The 13,849-nt window shown below is 36.7% G+C and overlaps 1 protein-coding gene across 1 annotated transcript; it reads left to right on the forward strand.

Moving 5' to 3' along the window:
* The first annotated feature begins 914 nt into the window (after window positions 1-914).
* Window positions 915-12,964, forward strand: LOC139933821 (uncharacterized). The gene is made up of 6 exons (XM_071928037.1): window positions 915-1,137; window positions 5,077-5,285; window positions 6,491-6,522; window positions 7,954-7,990; window positions 8,461-8,584; window positions 9,631-12,964. Exons 1-6 carry the CDS (start codon window positions 1,056-1,058, stop codon window positions 9,840-9,842), a joined length of 696 nt encoding a protein of 231 aa, XP_071784138.1. The 5' UTR covers window positions 915-1,055; the 3' UTR covers window positions 9,843-12,964.
* The last annotated feature ends 885 nt before the right edge of the window (window positions 12,965-13,849 follow it).

Below are 13,849 nucleotides of genomic sequence, written 5' to 3' on the forward strand. Positions count from 1 at the left end.
TATGCTAATATTGCAGAATTCGTTCGAGTAAAACAGATCTTCACCTTCAGATTTGAGCAAAATGCAACATTTTGTCACCTCCCTGTACTGTATGTGTTCTATTATCCGAATACGCGGCTGGCTGGCTATTTCGGAAATACGCTGCTCGAGTCTCGTACCCTGACCATCACTATAAACCCTACGCCAATCTTATTGAACCATAGGAACCATACTATACCGTCAAGAGTATAGTCTGGCCCGATCTAAAACATTACGGATACGGGGATCAAGTGGACAGGAAGTCATACTATATCCCACAATTCCGTTTTCGCACATATATAAGAACGAACATCGCACATGTATATTAAATTATCGCATATGTATACCATCACAAAACATCGCATACAAATGATCGCATATAATATACTACAAAATTATCAAACATATATTAAAAATTATCGCATATATATTGCAAATTATCACACATATATTGCAAATTATTGCACATATATTACAATTTATCGCACATATATTACAATTTATCGCACATATATTACAATTTATCGCACATATATTACAATTTATCGCACATATATTACAATTTATCGCACATATATTACAATTTATCGCACATATATTACAATTTATCGCACATATATTACAATTTATCGCACATATTACAATTTATCGCACATATATTACAATTTATCGCACATATATTACAATTTATTGCATATATATTACATTTATTGCACATATATTACATTTATTGCATATATATTACATTTATTGCATACATCAAATGAATATCGCACATATGTGACAATTATCCCATATATATGAGAAACATCGCACATATATTGTACATTATCGAATAATGCAACGTTTGACACGCCATAGTAGAGCTATCTATCTACCTCCATGCATGATGATCATGATGTGTTTGTTAACATTGCAGATAATACGGTCGTAGTCCACACACTTGTTGATGATTCATTGACTGGGTGGGTGCGTTTATTTCTACCTCCATGGTTTTATAGTCTCTACTACGCGCACTGTAAACCACAACTCCATAGATGATGATTATGGATTGCTTTTTGAGAACGACGGAGACGATCTTTGCGGCAGTTTTTCTCGTTTTACTCTGTCTTCATTCAGGTAAATATATTTTCTGAAACGGAGTCACTCACTTGTTCAGTTTTATTATTCTACCTCCATGTTTTTACTTTACTACTCAGAGACCGCTGGTCGCTTGTGTCGTTTTAAGCTTATTATAATTTAGGCCTACACTGTTGATGTCCATAACATGAGAGGTTGTTCAATCATGGAGGTAGAAATAGAGTTGATTGACCTTTAGTGGTATGTTTTATTTAAATAGTTGTGGGAGGAGGGGGGACTGACTGTGCAAGGCTCGCGTGCATGGTGAAACAAAGAACTTTATTTTTTATTAAATCAAATCTTTGTATAATTTGTATTATATGACAAATAATCTGAACAATAAAAACACTCATTACAACTTGTATAAATTGGTTTTTAGATTTTAGAACAAACAGTATACACAATTGGTAGGCATATGTAAACAAAAGTAAAGGAAAATTTGATCTTTAATTGGTTGAAATCACTTTTGTTAATCTACGCCCAAATGTGAAACTGCTAAAAGTTGAAGCTGACGCCTCGACAGCCAATGAAAAGGCTTTCCACCCCATTTATGATCACAATTTGGCACAAATTCGTCATTTTTTGCAAGTAAGCGGAAACTGGGGTCAAGTTTAATTACCGGTTGTTCTTTGTTATTTTGTTGAATTGTTTTAAATTTGTATATGTTTTGTTAATTACTCATTGTATTACAACATTTCCAACAACAATTTAGGTTTCATGGTCATAAACTATAAACTAAGTTAAACTGAAATAATGAACGAAACAGAATCTCCCCAACAGAAAAGTCCATTCATAAATACCCCGTACAGTTTTGCTATTTCTATTGGTGTAGAGTGCGTCACGTGGGGGTGTGCAAACAGTTGATAATGATCAGCTGGAGCTGTTTATAACCAGTTGTTTTCAGATAGGATTGTGCGGGTTAGCGCACAAGCCCATGGGTACGAGGATGCATATCTACGTGCACGAATGCAATCCGAAAACTGTCTCATACAAATGCACCGCACGTAGAGTTTAGACGTTGGAAAACAGAGTTTCCTACTTTATTACGCCTTTTAACCAAATAGGCATTTATGAAATGGAATAAAAGAGCAGTGGCTCGGGCCTTTATCACACAGCCACAACCCTGCCGGTTTTAAACGACCGTTTAAGATCTCGTCGCTACCCTTTTATCCCCTTATTTATGGTTGGGACCACAATGGTCCCGGAAGTTCGAATACGCGCGTGAGACTTGTACAATCTATAAGAACACAGATTTTTATCTGGATGTGAATAAACCATCTTTTTTTAATCATTTATGAGCAAACAAAACACTCATATTCTTATTCACCATTTTTTTGAAATGTTCTTCAATAACTAAGAGGTGCTCTGTTTTGGGTAAGGCCTTATACATTCTCCAAAGTCTTTTTCATAGTTAAATAGGCCTATTTATGTATTTTTGTGTGTCATTGTTTGTTATATTAGGTCCTATTGTTTCTATTTAAAGGCTTCATGAGGGATTGAAGAGTGAATGAAATTGCAATGCAGCTGGGGTTCAGGTTTTTTTAGCATCAAATATTTTGCCATTCATGCATATTATATATATTTTTTTCCTTTATTCTTGATCTTTTTTGTACTGAAACCTAGAAAACTGATCATCTCAATTACCTTCAACGATCTCCACAAGACTAAAAATAGATGTTAATATATTTTTTTTCTTCTTCTTTTCTAAAGCATTCATCTAAGAAGACACACTACAACCACCACCACAAATTTTTTTTTTTAAATTTCAATAAGAAAACATTGATCACATCATGCTTTTTAGCATGTATCATTATTTCAATTGACTATTTGAGGGGAAAAGAATCTCTTCAGGAAATATGACGATGCAAATCTCAGCCTTTAACGGAAGTGCTGTAAGCTTTTGCTAGAGTTAACTACTTCCTGCAATGTGGATTTACCATAGAGGAAACACTCAGCAACAGTAATACATTCTGTTTTATATTTACTGTCAGTCTTTGACTGGGAGGTACCAGGCATTCAATACCAACAATAACAACATAGGCATTTAATGTATTTAGCTGAAAATCACTCTACTGTAAAGCGTAACAATAGGTCGTCATCATCATTCACCATGGATTCCCAGATACAGGAAGGGGTTTTGTAATAGCACTAGGTTGCTATTGTTTGCATTGTGGAAGCATTAGCCTTCAGGTGGCATCACTTCCTCATTGGTTTCCCTGATGATCAACTAGGCACAGGTTATTTTGAAGATGAACCAAGCATTTATTGAAATGTGGGACAAAGAAAACAGTTTACACCCTTTACTCACCTTAAAGCCATTATACACTTTCGGTGCAGAAAAAAAAGTTCACAGTTTTACAAATAATTTACAGGGTTTATAGTAATGGTGAAAGACTTCTCTTGAAATAGTGTTCCATGAAATGCTTTACTTTTTGAGAAAACATTAAAACAATATCAACTCTCGATAGCAAGAATGACTGATTTATTTGAAATGACACGGCGAAACGTGCGGAAACAAGAGTGGGTTTTCCCGTTATTTTCTCCCGACTCCGACGACCGATTGAGTCTAAATTATATATAAGTTGTGATACACGAAGTGTGGGACTTGGACAATAGTGTTTAACGAAAGTGTATAAATGGCTTTAAAGGAATGTGCAACATTCAATTCAATTCATGTGTGATTCAATTCATCATACTAAAATAGTTACAAATCTTAAGAAATAGAAACCTTAAGTTACCAACCACCAGGGAAACAGACTGGGTAAAGCGTATAAATGATTTGGGGTTGAACAACCAACCAATTAGGGCCTACTTAAGCGTGATTTGAAGATTTAATTCAAGGTTCTTAAAGGGAAGGTATCTGTTTGGTAATCACTCTTAAAATCAATGGCAATCAAAACCTTGGGTTAGAAGCTTACAGCAGCTTTCCATAGTATTAAGTATTTTGAGAAACACTTCAAAAAATGTAACAATATCACAGTGTTTATGCCCAAAATTTGAACCTGAGAACAAATGGCATATTCCTATTAGGCCCTAGATTCACTCCGGATTTTTGGCGATATCTCTAAAACCCCATTTGAATTGAAATTTGCAGATGTTAGTTTTATTGTGTACATCTACTTTTTAACATGATTTAAACATGATTTAAAACCAGTCTCCTGACGGATGACTAGAGCAAGCTAGTCGTAACGTTGAGAACAATTTAAGAACTAACTCCGCGGTAGTACAGTTAATTACGATCCTATTTTATAAGCTAAAAGTAGTAGTCCATGCCTAATACAACTTTTACACAATCGAGCGATTCCAAAAATTGAAGCTATATTATAACTTGCACTTCCTGTTGTAAACTGGAAGAAGGGTTCAATTAGGGACCAAAATAAACATGTCAAATTATCAACATTTTATGTAGTAAATTTGTTTATGGATTATCATTTGAGGGCTGAAACCCCCAATCTTTTCAAAATCCGTCTCTTGTTTTCAAAAAGTTAAAATTTTAAATATTCTCTGCAATTTATTTGCATAGAAAATTTGATACACAATAATGAATTTAAAAAACAAATATAATTCCAGCATACTCTTTATTTAAGAATAAAAATGTAAAGAACAAAAACAAAGTTATGTTATTATGTTGCAGGCGGCAAGGGCACCAAGGCATTTTCTCCTTGGCACCCTACATGTATGAGGAAATTGTAAATTTCCACTGGAGCTTTACAAGGGCATCAAGGCAGGGGGCACGCAATCACCTCCATTGCCTCTGTGAAGTATCAGGCCTGATGTCTTCTGTTACTGTTGATAGGCCCTTTTAAAATAGTATATTATTAATCATGTTGACTTAATAGCCCAGGTTGGACTCCTTCGTTGCATGCAACGCGACACTGACTGACGTCATACCAGGGCTAGTTGACTAACAGCTTCACAAATTGTTCATTTTATCTGTAGGGTCGTACGCCCAGGAATGCACAGCAGGCACAGCAACCACCTGGGTTGGTATCCCTGAAGAAAGCTATGATCGGAACTTCACCAGCGTGAATGATCCAAATGGCAGACCTGTTGGGTTTGTGCCTACCTTTATACCATACAGCGATCTCATGCAACCTAACCCATGTATAGTGGTCACAGGTACATTGGATGCTCGTGTAGAAGTTATGGTAAGTTTTTAAATAATGTCTTGAGACTTGATGTATTACAGCTGGCATCCCATCACACCATATGTAATAATCGTTTAAAAAGTGGCTTATTATATAGCGCATGTATCCATTGCTCAGAAATGCACAAGGCGCTTTAACAGACAATATTTTCCTGCACCGGGTATGTGGGACTACGTTTGAATTATGAGACCTACTCCTTTTACATTGCACCATGTAATGGTTTACGTTTACAAGGTGCTGCTGCCAATCAAACTGGGAACACCGGGCCGAACCCCTTCTCTTTTTGATAAAGTGCATTGGGTTTTTTAACGTTTGATACAAAACACACAGGGCTTGATGGCTTTTTGCCCCATTTGTTGGATCGTACTCAGGAAACTGGCAGGAAGGGGAAGAGGTGGTTTAATTTGCATTTCATTTATTGATTCGGGTTGTGAAGCCAAGGACTCCCAGAAAAGCTTAGTTGCTCATTGGACCATCCTGAACGCCACATGTATGTTCTGTTGATTTACCATCATCGTTTACTTCTAAGATGGCATCGTGATGATGACAATGCGTGTAATGTCTATTGTGACAATAATCTCCTGAATGTAGATGGTTGTGCAGTACTTCCTTATAAGGTTTAAGGCAATATGTTACAAGGAAACAGGTTTCATGTCCTTCCTTTTTAAATAGCAGAGGGTTGGGTCGAGGAAAACAATGGAAATTTGATTTTCAATATACATGTAGAGGAACATAAATAATATTGCTGTCTATTTATTAAAATAAAAAAATTCCTGATAAAAAGAGGTAATTTGGCTAGTCCCAGCAATCCAGTCATAACAAGACTCATCTCTTTTTTTTGTTACTAAACAGTCTCCTTCGGAAAATGTTTTCTTCAGATTTAAAATAAATACTCTATTCAATATCATTTGCTTTCCATAATGTGATCACTGACGATGACGTGAGCAAGCTAGTCCAAACGTTGAGACCAATGAAGAAGTCACTCCGCGTTAGTGAAGTTAGAAATCAAACCTGTTTAAGCTAAGTAGTAGTCCCAGTTGATATTCTACCCTCCGCCCAGGTAGTAGTTAAAAAGCAGGACAGTTCTTTTTTTTACCTCTTTTTATCAGGAATTTTTTTCTTTCTAAAAAGAGCAAAATCTAAAATGGTGTTACCGCAAACCAAATGTAATATAGTGATCACTGTTGTTATTTATTATTTTACAGGCTGAGTCGAATCCACAAGGCTCAATTATTTGGTGAGTATTAGAAAGCAACATATGTATGTGTTGATGACTATTTCAGGTACTTAGGGGAATGCAAACTACCTAAGTAGACATTCGTTGTATAGCGTTGAAGAGGGGCTCAATGGTCAAACAACATTGTTGTCAAATGCAGTTTTGTATGCGATCATTTTTCCCATTAGTCCTTATGAACAGGGAAAACAAAATGCAAGTCTCTATCCTCATATTAAAATGGGGTAAAAACCTCATTGTACTTGATGCTTTTTCAGAGAAAAACTTGAAACATTTTGTCAATGGATGTCAACAATAATTGGGTGTGTATATTTTATACAAAATGTTGAATTTGGTAAAAAGTTGAAGCTCAACAGCAATTTGATTGTGGAAACCTTTTTGGCACACTGAGTGCTAATATTGAGTAGTAAATTGTGATTTGATTGCGGAAACCTTTTGGGCACACTGAGTGCTATTATTGAGTAGTAAATTGTGATTTGATTGCGGAAACCTTTTGGGCACACTGAGTGCTAATATTGAGTAGTAAATTGTGATTTGATTGTGGAAACCTTTTGGGCACACTGAGTGCTATTATTGAGTAGTAAATTGTGATTTGATTGCGGAAACCTTTTGGGCACACTGAGTGCTATTATTGAGTAGTAAATTGTGATTTGATTGGGGAAACCTTTTGGGCACACTGAGTGCTATTATTGAGTAGTAAATTGTGATTTGATTGCGGAAACTTTTTGAGCACACTGAGTGCTAATATTGAGTAGTAAATTGTGATTTGATTGTGGAAACCTTTTGGGCACACTGATTGGTAATATTGAGTAGTAAATTGTGATTTGATTGCGGAAACCTTTTGAGCACACTGAGTGCTATTATTGAGTAGTAAATTGTGATTTGATTGCGGAAACCTTTTGGGCACACTGAGTGCTAATATTGAGTAGTAAACTGTGGTTTTGGGGCATCAGCTGATACATTTGTTGTTGCATTTTGCCATGCATTGCTATAAATTGTTCTCTGCTTAAAGGCAGTGGACACTGTTGGTAATTACTCCAAATATTTATTAGCATTAAGCGATTCTTGGTAACGAGTAATGTGGAGAGGTTGATAGAATAAAACATTGTGAGAAACGGCTCCCTCTGAAGTGACGTAGTTTTCGAGAAAGAAGTAATTTTCCACAAATTTGATTTTGAGACCTCAAATTTAGAATTTTGAGGTCTCGAAATCAAGCACACAACTTCGTGTGACAAGGGTGTTTTTTTCTTTCATTATTATCTCGCAACTTTTCACAGGTTTGTTATTTTATGCATATGTTGAGATACACCAACTGTGAAGGCTAGTCTTTGAAAATTACCAATAGTCTCCACTGCCTTTAAGGTAATTGATTACACACTAATAAATGTTCAACTTTTTGCTAATCACATGAATGAATTTGTTCTTGATCCACAGTGTCAAAGACGAGTATAATCGTGAAATATGTGATGCTGTAAGTACCCACTCCTATCAAATATTTGTAACAAATTTTTTACTTATTTTGTTATGTTGCAATGTTAGTAAAGAATTGATTTTGGATAAGTTTGGATGTAAGTTATTGATGGGAAGATTTAAATAAATCAAGTCATATCTAACCCAGCCATCTTGGATCCATTGCATGGCTTTTGAATGAACTTGATGGACTAAAACCCATGAGGGCTTTTACACTACAAGCTCCGAGCTGTTGTAAGCTATACAGTTATGATGACTTCTTTAGATCTCAACACAGTTCAAATTCACTCAATTATAGCTCTGAGGTCAGAGAGTTTTTATTTTTATAAAAGCACTCTTATCATTTGGAAAATTGTACATCATAAAACTACATACATGTAGGCTTAGAGTCCCTCATTATTCCACTATTTATGTTTTTTATTTATTATTTATTTTTAACAAACAAACTGGAATCTTTTTCTTATCCTGCAGCAAATCTACGACTGTCGCCAAGCGGATGGAGACTCTTTAAGATTTGAGTTTCATTGCGATGCCACAAGCTGTGATGAGAGTGACGTTCAGTTTTTCTATCGATTTACAGTTAGCCCCCCTGGAGGTTTGTATAACTTTAAAAAATCCTCACTGCCATTTGAAGAATGATGCTGCATTTTCTGATGATGCTGGTGGTTTCTTCACTATTGGTTACTACTCCAAAAAGCAGTTAGCATAAAAACTTAATATGTACCGAGCAATGGAGAGCTGTTGATAGTATAAAACATTGTGAGTAACAGCTCCCTCTGAAGTAACCTAGTTTTTGAGAAAGAAATAATTTCTCACTAAAATATTTGCATTGAATTTGAGACCTCAGCTGAGGTCTCAAACTCAAGGCATCTGAAAGCACACAACTTGTGTCTTGTGCGACAAGGGTGTTTTTCATTAATTATTCTCTTGCAACTTCGATGACCAATTGAGTCCAAATTTTAACAGATTTGTTATTCTATGCATATGTTGAGATACACCAAGTGAGTATACTGGTCTTTGACAATTACCAAAGGTGTCCTGGGGTGGATTTTACAAAGAGTTAAAGACTAGTCTTATCTTGAGTTAGGACGAGTTACTCGTCCTAACTTAGGACTAGCCATACGATTGTAATATCTCCTAGGACTAGTCCTATGTGAAATCGACCCCAGTGCCTTAATCCCAGTGCTCTTATCAAAAAAGAGAGAAGGAAGTGACTTTACAAGCTGCTATATAAATGGTTCTCATAATTCAAAAACTTGGCATACCTGTCATAAAAACATATAATAAGCTCTTTTAGCTCTTATTATGTTTAGAGTAAAACCAAAATAATACTGATTATTGATAATATTAGTAAAAAGTAGCTTTTATAGATGTAAATAAATAACTTGTATACTTTACTTGTGGTTACAACTATGAATTAAATCTCTGTTGTGGGAGTGTTGGCTCTGAAAAGAGCTAGTGTGGTCTCAGCGCTTCAAACTGTGTACTCTGCTTGTCTAAGACAAGCAGAGTATTCTGTTTGAAACATCAATATTATCATTATTAATGCCAGAACGCTTGTTACCCATCTGTCTTTACAGTGTGGTGATTGTCTGAATACTTCACTGAAAGAAATATATTCTATTGTTTTTCAAACCTCAGATGTGCGTGATCCTGAACTCTGGTGCGACGAACGTGACACTGGCGAGTATCCAAGCAGTTTGTACGTACCTCTGCCCACCAACATGGACCTAGCCACCAAGCCACCAGATAGAACAAACAGTGCCATCCAAGCTGCTACCCCATCCAAGGCATTTGCCCTTCTCACATCAGTCTTTGTCCTTCTCTCACTGATTGGGCTTGAAGGTATCTAGGACCACTCCTTTACTCAGCTTAAATTTATCTTGTGTCTGAGAAAGTTGAATTCTTGTTCAAATGTGCCGTAATTTTGACCGCTTTTTATCACTTCTGAGGGTATACCTGATTCGCCCTGCACAGTTTTAATCGCCGTTTTGCCAGTTTCGGTGCGCCGTAGTTTTAATTAAAAAAAAATTGGGCTCCTTAAAAGGTTTAAAGCCTGGTTCATACTTCCTGCGAATTCAAATGCGATGCGAATTTGGCGTGAATTTGACATCACAACTCTGTTTTTGCTGCGAATATTTGCAAGAGTTGAGCAGAGCTTAACTGCTGCGAATTATGTGTTGTGAATTTGTGACGTCAACATTCGTATCGCATTCGCAGGAAGTATGAACCAGGCTTTATGGTTTGTGATGGATATGATGTCTGTGGTGGTAATGTGTTCCAGTCTTTAATAACTGTTTTGGGTGTGCATGATATACCCCCAGAAGTGAAACCAATATGTTTGAGAGCGCCCTCAGGCGGTCCAAAATCCAGCGCCTGGTGTTTTATTTTATCAGATTATTAAACAAAAATAGTTTTGTACTTTTTTAAAAAGAAACATGATGGTGAGCACTTTTGTTTTGGTTTGTTGTTGGTCGACTTGGAGGCTTTGTATGGTTGGTTGGTTAGATGTTATTGTTTCTTGCAGGTACATGTACAAGCATTTAAGAAGAATCTTTTTAAGGCACTGAGAAGAGCTGTTTGTATGGTCTTGAATTTTCAAAAGGTGTACTGTGATTGTCGTCACGAGAAATAGTTACTTCTTGTTCTTAATTTTGGGGGAAATTGGAATCGCAGGTAGCAAGGCTTCTTGCCAACCATTTGTTGCAGTTACTCATTTTTATACACCAATACTATTTCATTTACCCGGAAGGATGTTGGACGAAAAAGGTTGTAAGCATTTACCATCCAAAATCATGTGAAATAATTTTTAAGTTTTTACAGGAAAGTTGAACTCTGGATGGGAATGGAAAAGCCGTCTCAGTGGAGTAATTCTAGCAACAAATATACAACCGCCATACTTCACTTATATAGAGCCATTTCATTGCTTGTGTCCTTTGTACTTTGTATAGTCTGGAAAAGGGTTGTAAAACCTGTCAACCTGTTGTAGGGCACCTGCTAGACCAATTGTTGATCTCTTCTTTTAATTAATTTTCTTATTGGCCGGTATTTATTTCAGAGCTTCATAACTAATTCAGATTTTCTTTAGTGGAACTCTATGTTTTACATACGTTTGAAATTAACCTTTGAATTCAAACCAAATTATGCAGTTGTAGATCCAAGTAACATTGGTTTGGTAAATTTGTGGGATTTTTTGGTCATACTTGCAGTTACAGAGTATTGCTTGAATTTTGACCCCCCCCCCCCAGAGGACTAGGTGGTCTTGGAACAAGTCTCAGGAACTCTCAGATTCTGACTTACTTAGCTTTCTAGGCTGGTGTCTTTTTGGCTCAGCACTTCTCAGAGGTCTTTCATGCTTTGGTTTTACTTAAGTATCAGCCTTAGAGCAAAGTGAAGTGCGCGCCATGGTTAACTAAAGGCTGACTGTTTTGACTCGAACCCAGGCTGGTCGACCATTGGTTGACTACTGTTGTCGACCATTTGGAACCAGCCTCATGAGCATGGTTTCTTCACTGGTTCCGATATCCTGTTCCATACTAACATGTGGAAAGCACAGAAGAGAACCAATGACGCTATAGGGAAAACTTGGAAGGCAAAGGAATTGTTTTTCTTCAGGTCATTGTGGCACTCTTGTGAAAATGTTCTAATTTTGAACGGCCCCAAAGTAAAATGTGACCACACAACATATATCACGATGGTAATCTTGGCTGTTGCCTTGTGATGAATTGTATTGCTTTGTGAAATCAGCCCTCGGTCTATCATTTCTAGATATTGGTTTAAAATTGAGGCAGGTCTTTCCAGTCTCAATCAAACAATGCCAACAAAAGAGGAATGCCATCCACTTAATACACCTAGCTTCAGTTGGAGATTGTGAAACATAGGTGGCAGAAGACACTTCAGAGTTTCCATTGTTTCCGAAGTTCTATAGCATTCACATGTTTATGAGTACACTGGATGTACCTGACAAGTCTGCTGCCGTCCATTGTATCCCAGGAGTCTCCGATCATGGTCTGTCTTAGGTTCACTGCCAAAATATTCCAAAGAGTATAACTTGCACTGCACTTAGTAGGTTTAGCTTCAATTGCATATTTGCAAGCAAAGAAACAGCGCCCTCAATGAGGTAAAGGAAGACCCAGCATTGGCTGTGAGTTGTGGTTGGTGTGACTTGCATTGTTTGAACTTGTCAGCGTCAGCTAGTACGCAAGAGGTCTATCAGGTATAATGTCTTTTATGACTTTAAAATTTTACAAACCATCTTTCTTAAGTTTTTACTGTAATCAAATGATATATATATATATACAATCACTTAACAATCCTGTGTTTTATATTTATAGACCTATTGAATGTGGCTGAGAATCCTAATTGTTTCAATGATGTCGAATACTTAATGGTTTAATTGGTTATAAATTAACCCAATATCAGCGGTTTATCCTGTAGTTTTGTAAAACTTTTTATTTTTTGTTACTAGTCTTGAAATATTTCACTCTTTCAAATATTTACTAAAACAGTACTTTTTTGGAGTCTAAATGACACATGCTGGTTCATGTGAATGGAGTGAGAAATTTTCATCAAATATGTTTTATAACATTTTATAATTCAGATTATAAATTTTTTTTTTTCACAATCTCTATGCCATCAATGTGTACATTCCAGGAAAAAAAGGTTCTGTAAAAGTTGTAACTTTTGGTTAGCATAACTATAATGTATTTAGCTTATGAATAAATAATTAAATAGAAAATACATTGAATAAATAATTACATAGAAAATACATTGAAACATTTATTTGTCTACGGAGTGAACTATCACATACAGACTGATGTTATGATGTAGATGTAACTCATCAGAGCAATAAATGTTGACAAGATTTAGCTTAAAATCTTTCTTGTTATGTATCAAACAATATGAATTGCTTGAGAAAATAATTTTTTAAACTAGAATGGCGTAAAAATAAAAAATAGTTGAGTACTTCCATTTTCAGACAAATATTGCTCTGGTGATATGGATTTCAACTGTTGGGGTCCAGGGGTGAAGCCCCGGTGGGGGTCCAGGGGGCGAAGCCGTCTGGAGCTCGGAGCTTTCTGGCGTTTTGGGGGTGACAAATTAAGCCTCTTTATGCATAAATTTAGAAGAAAAACATACTTTTTAAGCATTTCTGATTCATATAAATGTATCGTCTATAATTACGAACTGCAAAAATCAGTCAATAAATCAGCAAAGGTTTTTGTTTTAGATAGTAATGCTGTGGACGTGGTTGAAAAGAGAACATTACAGGCGGTGCTACCTACTTTTCATCACTGGGCGGCAAATTCCATGAATAAGGAGGCGGCAAACCCAGAACCTACAGATAAACCTTTGTTTTGCGAAAGTGGTGTCGCATAATAATAATTTTTATCAGATTACTGTTCAAAAAGCACCCCGAGCCCCCCCCCCCCCCCCCCCCTGGGTGCGCCGTTGGCATGCATCTCACCCCTCTTCCATGTCCCACATACCCGCCCACCTCTCTCTGCCACTTGTTCCTTGCCACATGAGGGCGGTACATTATTTTATTTTAATTAGTCTGTGCCCTTTATGTGCATGCTCTTGTTCATACAGAGAAGTCTGGGGATTAGACAGCACACGCGCGGTTGTACAAATTCTGACTGACGGACGAGAGGGGAGTGTCAGATTCTTCACGTAAAAACTCGCAAGACTCGCAGAATTTGACTTTGAACGTTGAGAGAAAGCCAGCCGACATGTCCAAGCTCCACCCTCCATTCAGTCATGACTCATGGACAATGAGTATTTAGAGTTCTTTCCCTTTCTTTTTTGACTTGACAAAAGCAGCACTCGCCAGCCAGTCTGGCTGAGACCCCATGCATTG

This window comes from Asterias amurensis, chromosome 2 (genome assembly GCF_032118995.1).
Source record: "Asterias amurensis chromosome 2, ASM3211899v1".
In the NCBI taxonomy this organism is placed as follows: domain Eukaryota; kingdom Metazoa; phylum Echinodermata; class Asteroidea; order Forcipulatida; family Asteriidae; genus Asterias; species Asterias amurensis.

Bases quoted from the DNA above. Each gene is read 5' to 3' on its own strand.
- LOC139933821 (XM_071928037.1), top strand. From the start codon at position 1,056: ATGATGATTATGGATTGCTTTTTGAGAACGACGGAGACGATCTTTGCG. The intron at 1,138-5,076 runs GTAAATATATTT...TTTTATCTGTAG, and splicing joins TTTACTCTGTCTTCATTCAG to GGTCGTACGCCCAGGAATGC. The intron at 7,991-8,460 runs GTAAGTACCCAC...CTTATCCTGCAG, and splicing joins ATCGTGAAATATGTGATGCT to CAAATCTACGACTGTCGCCA.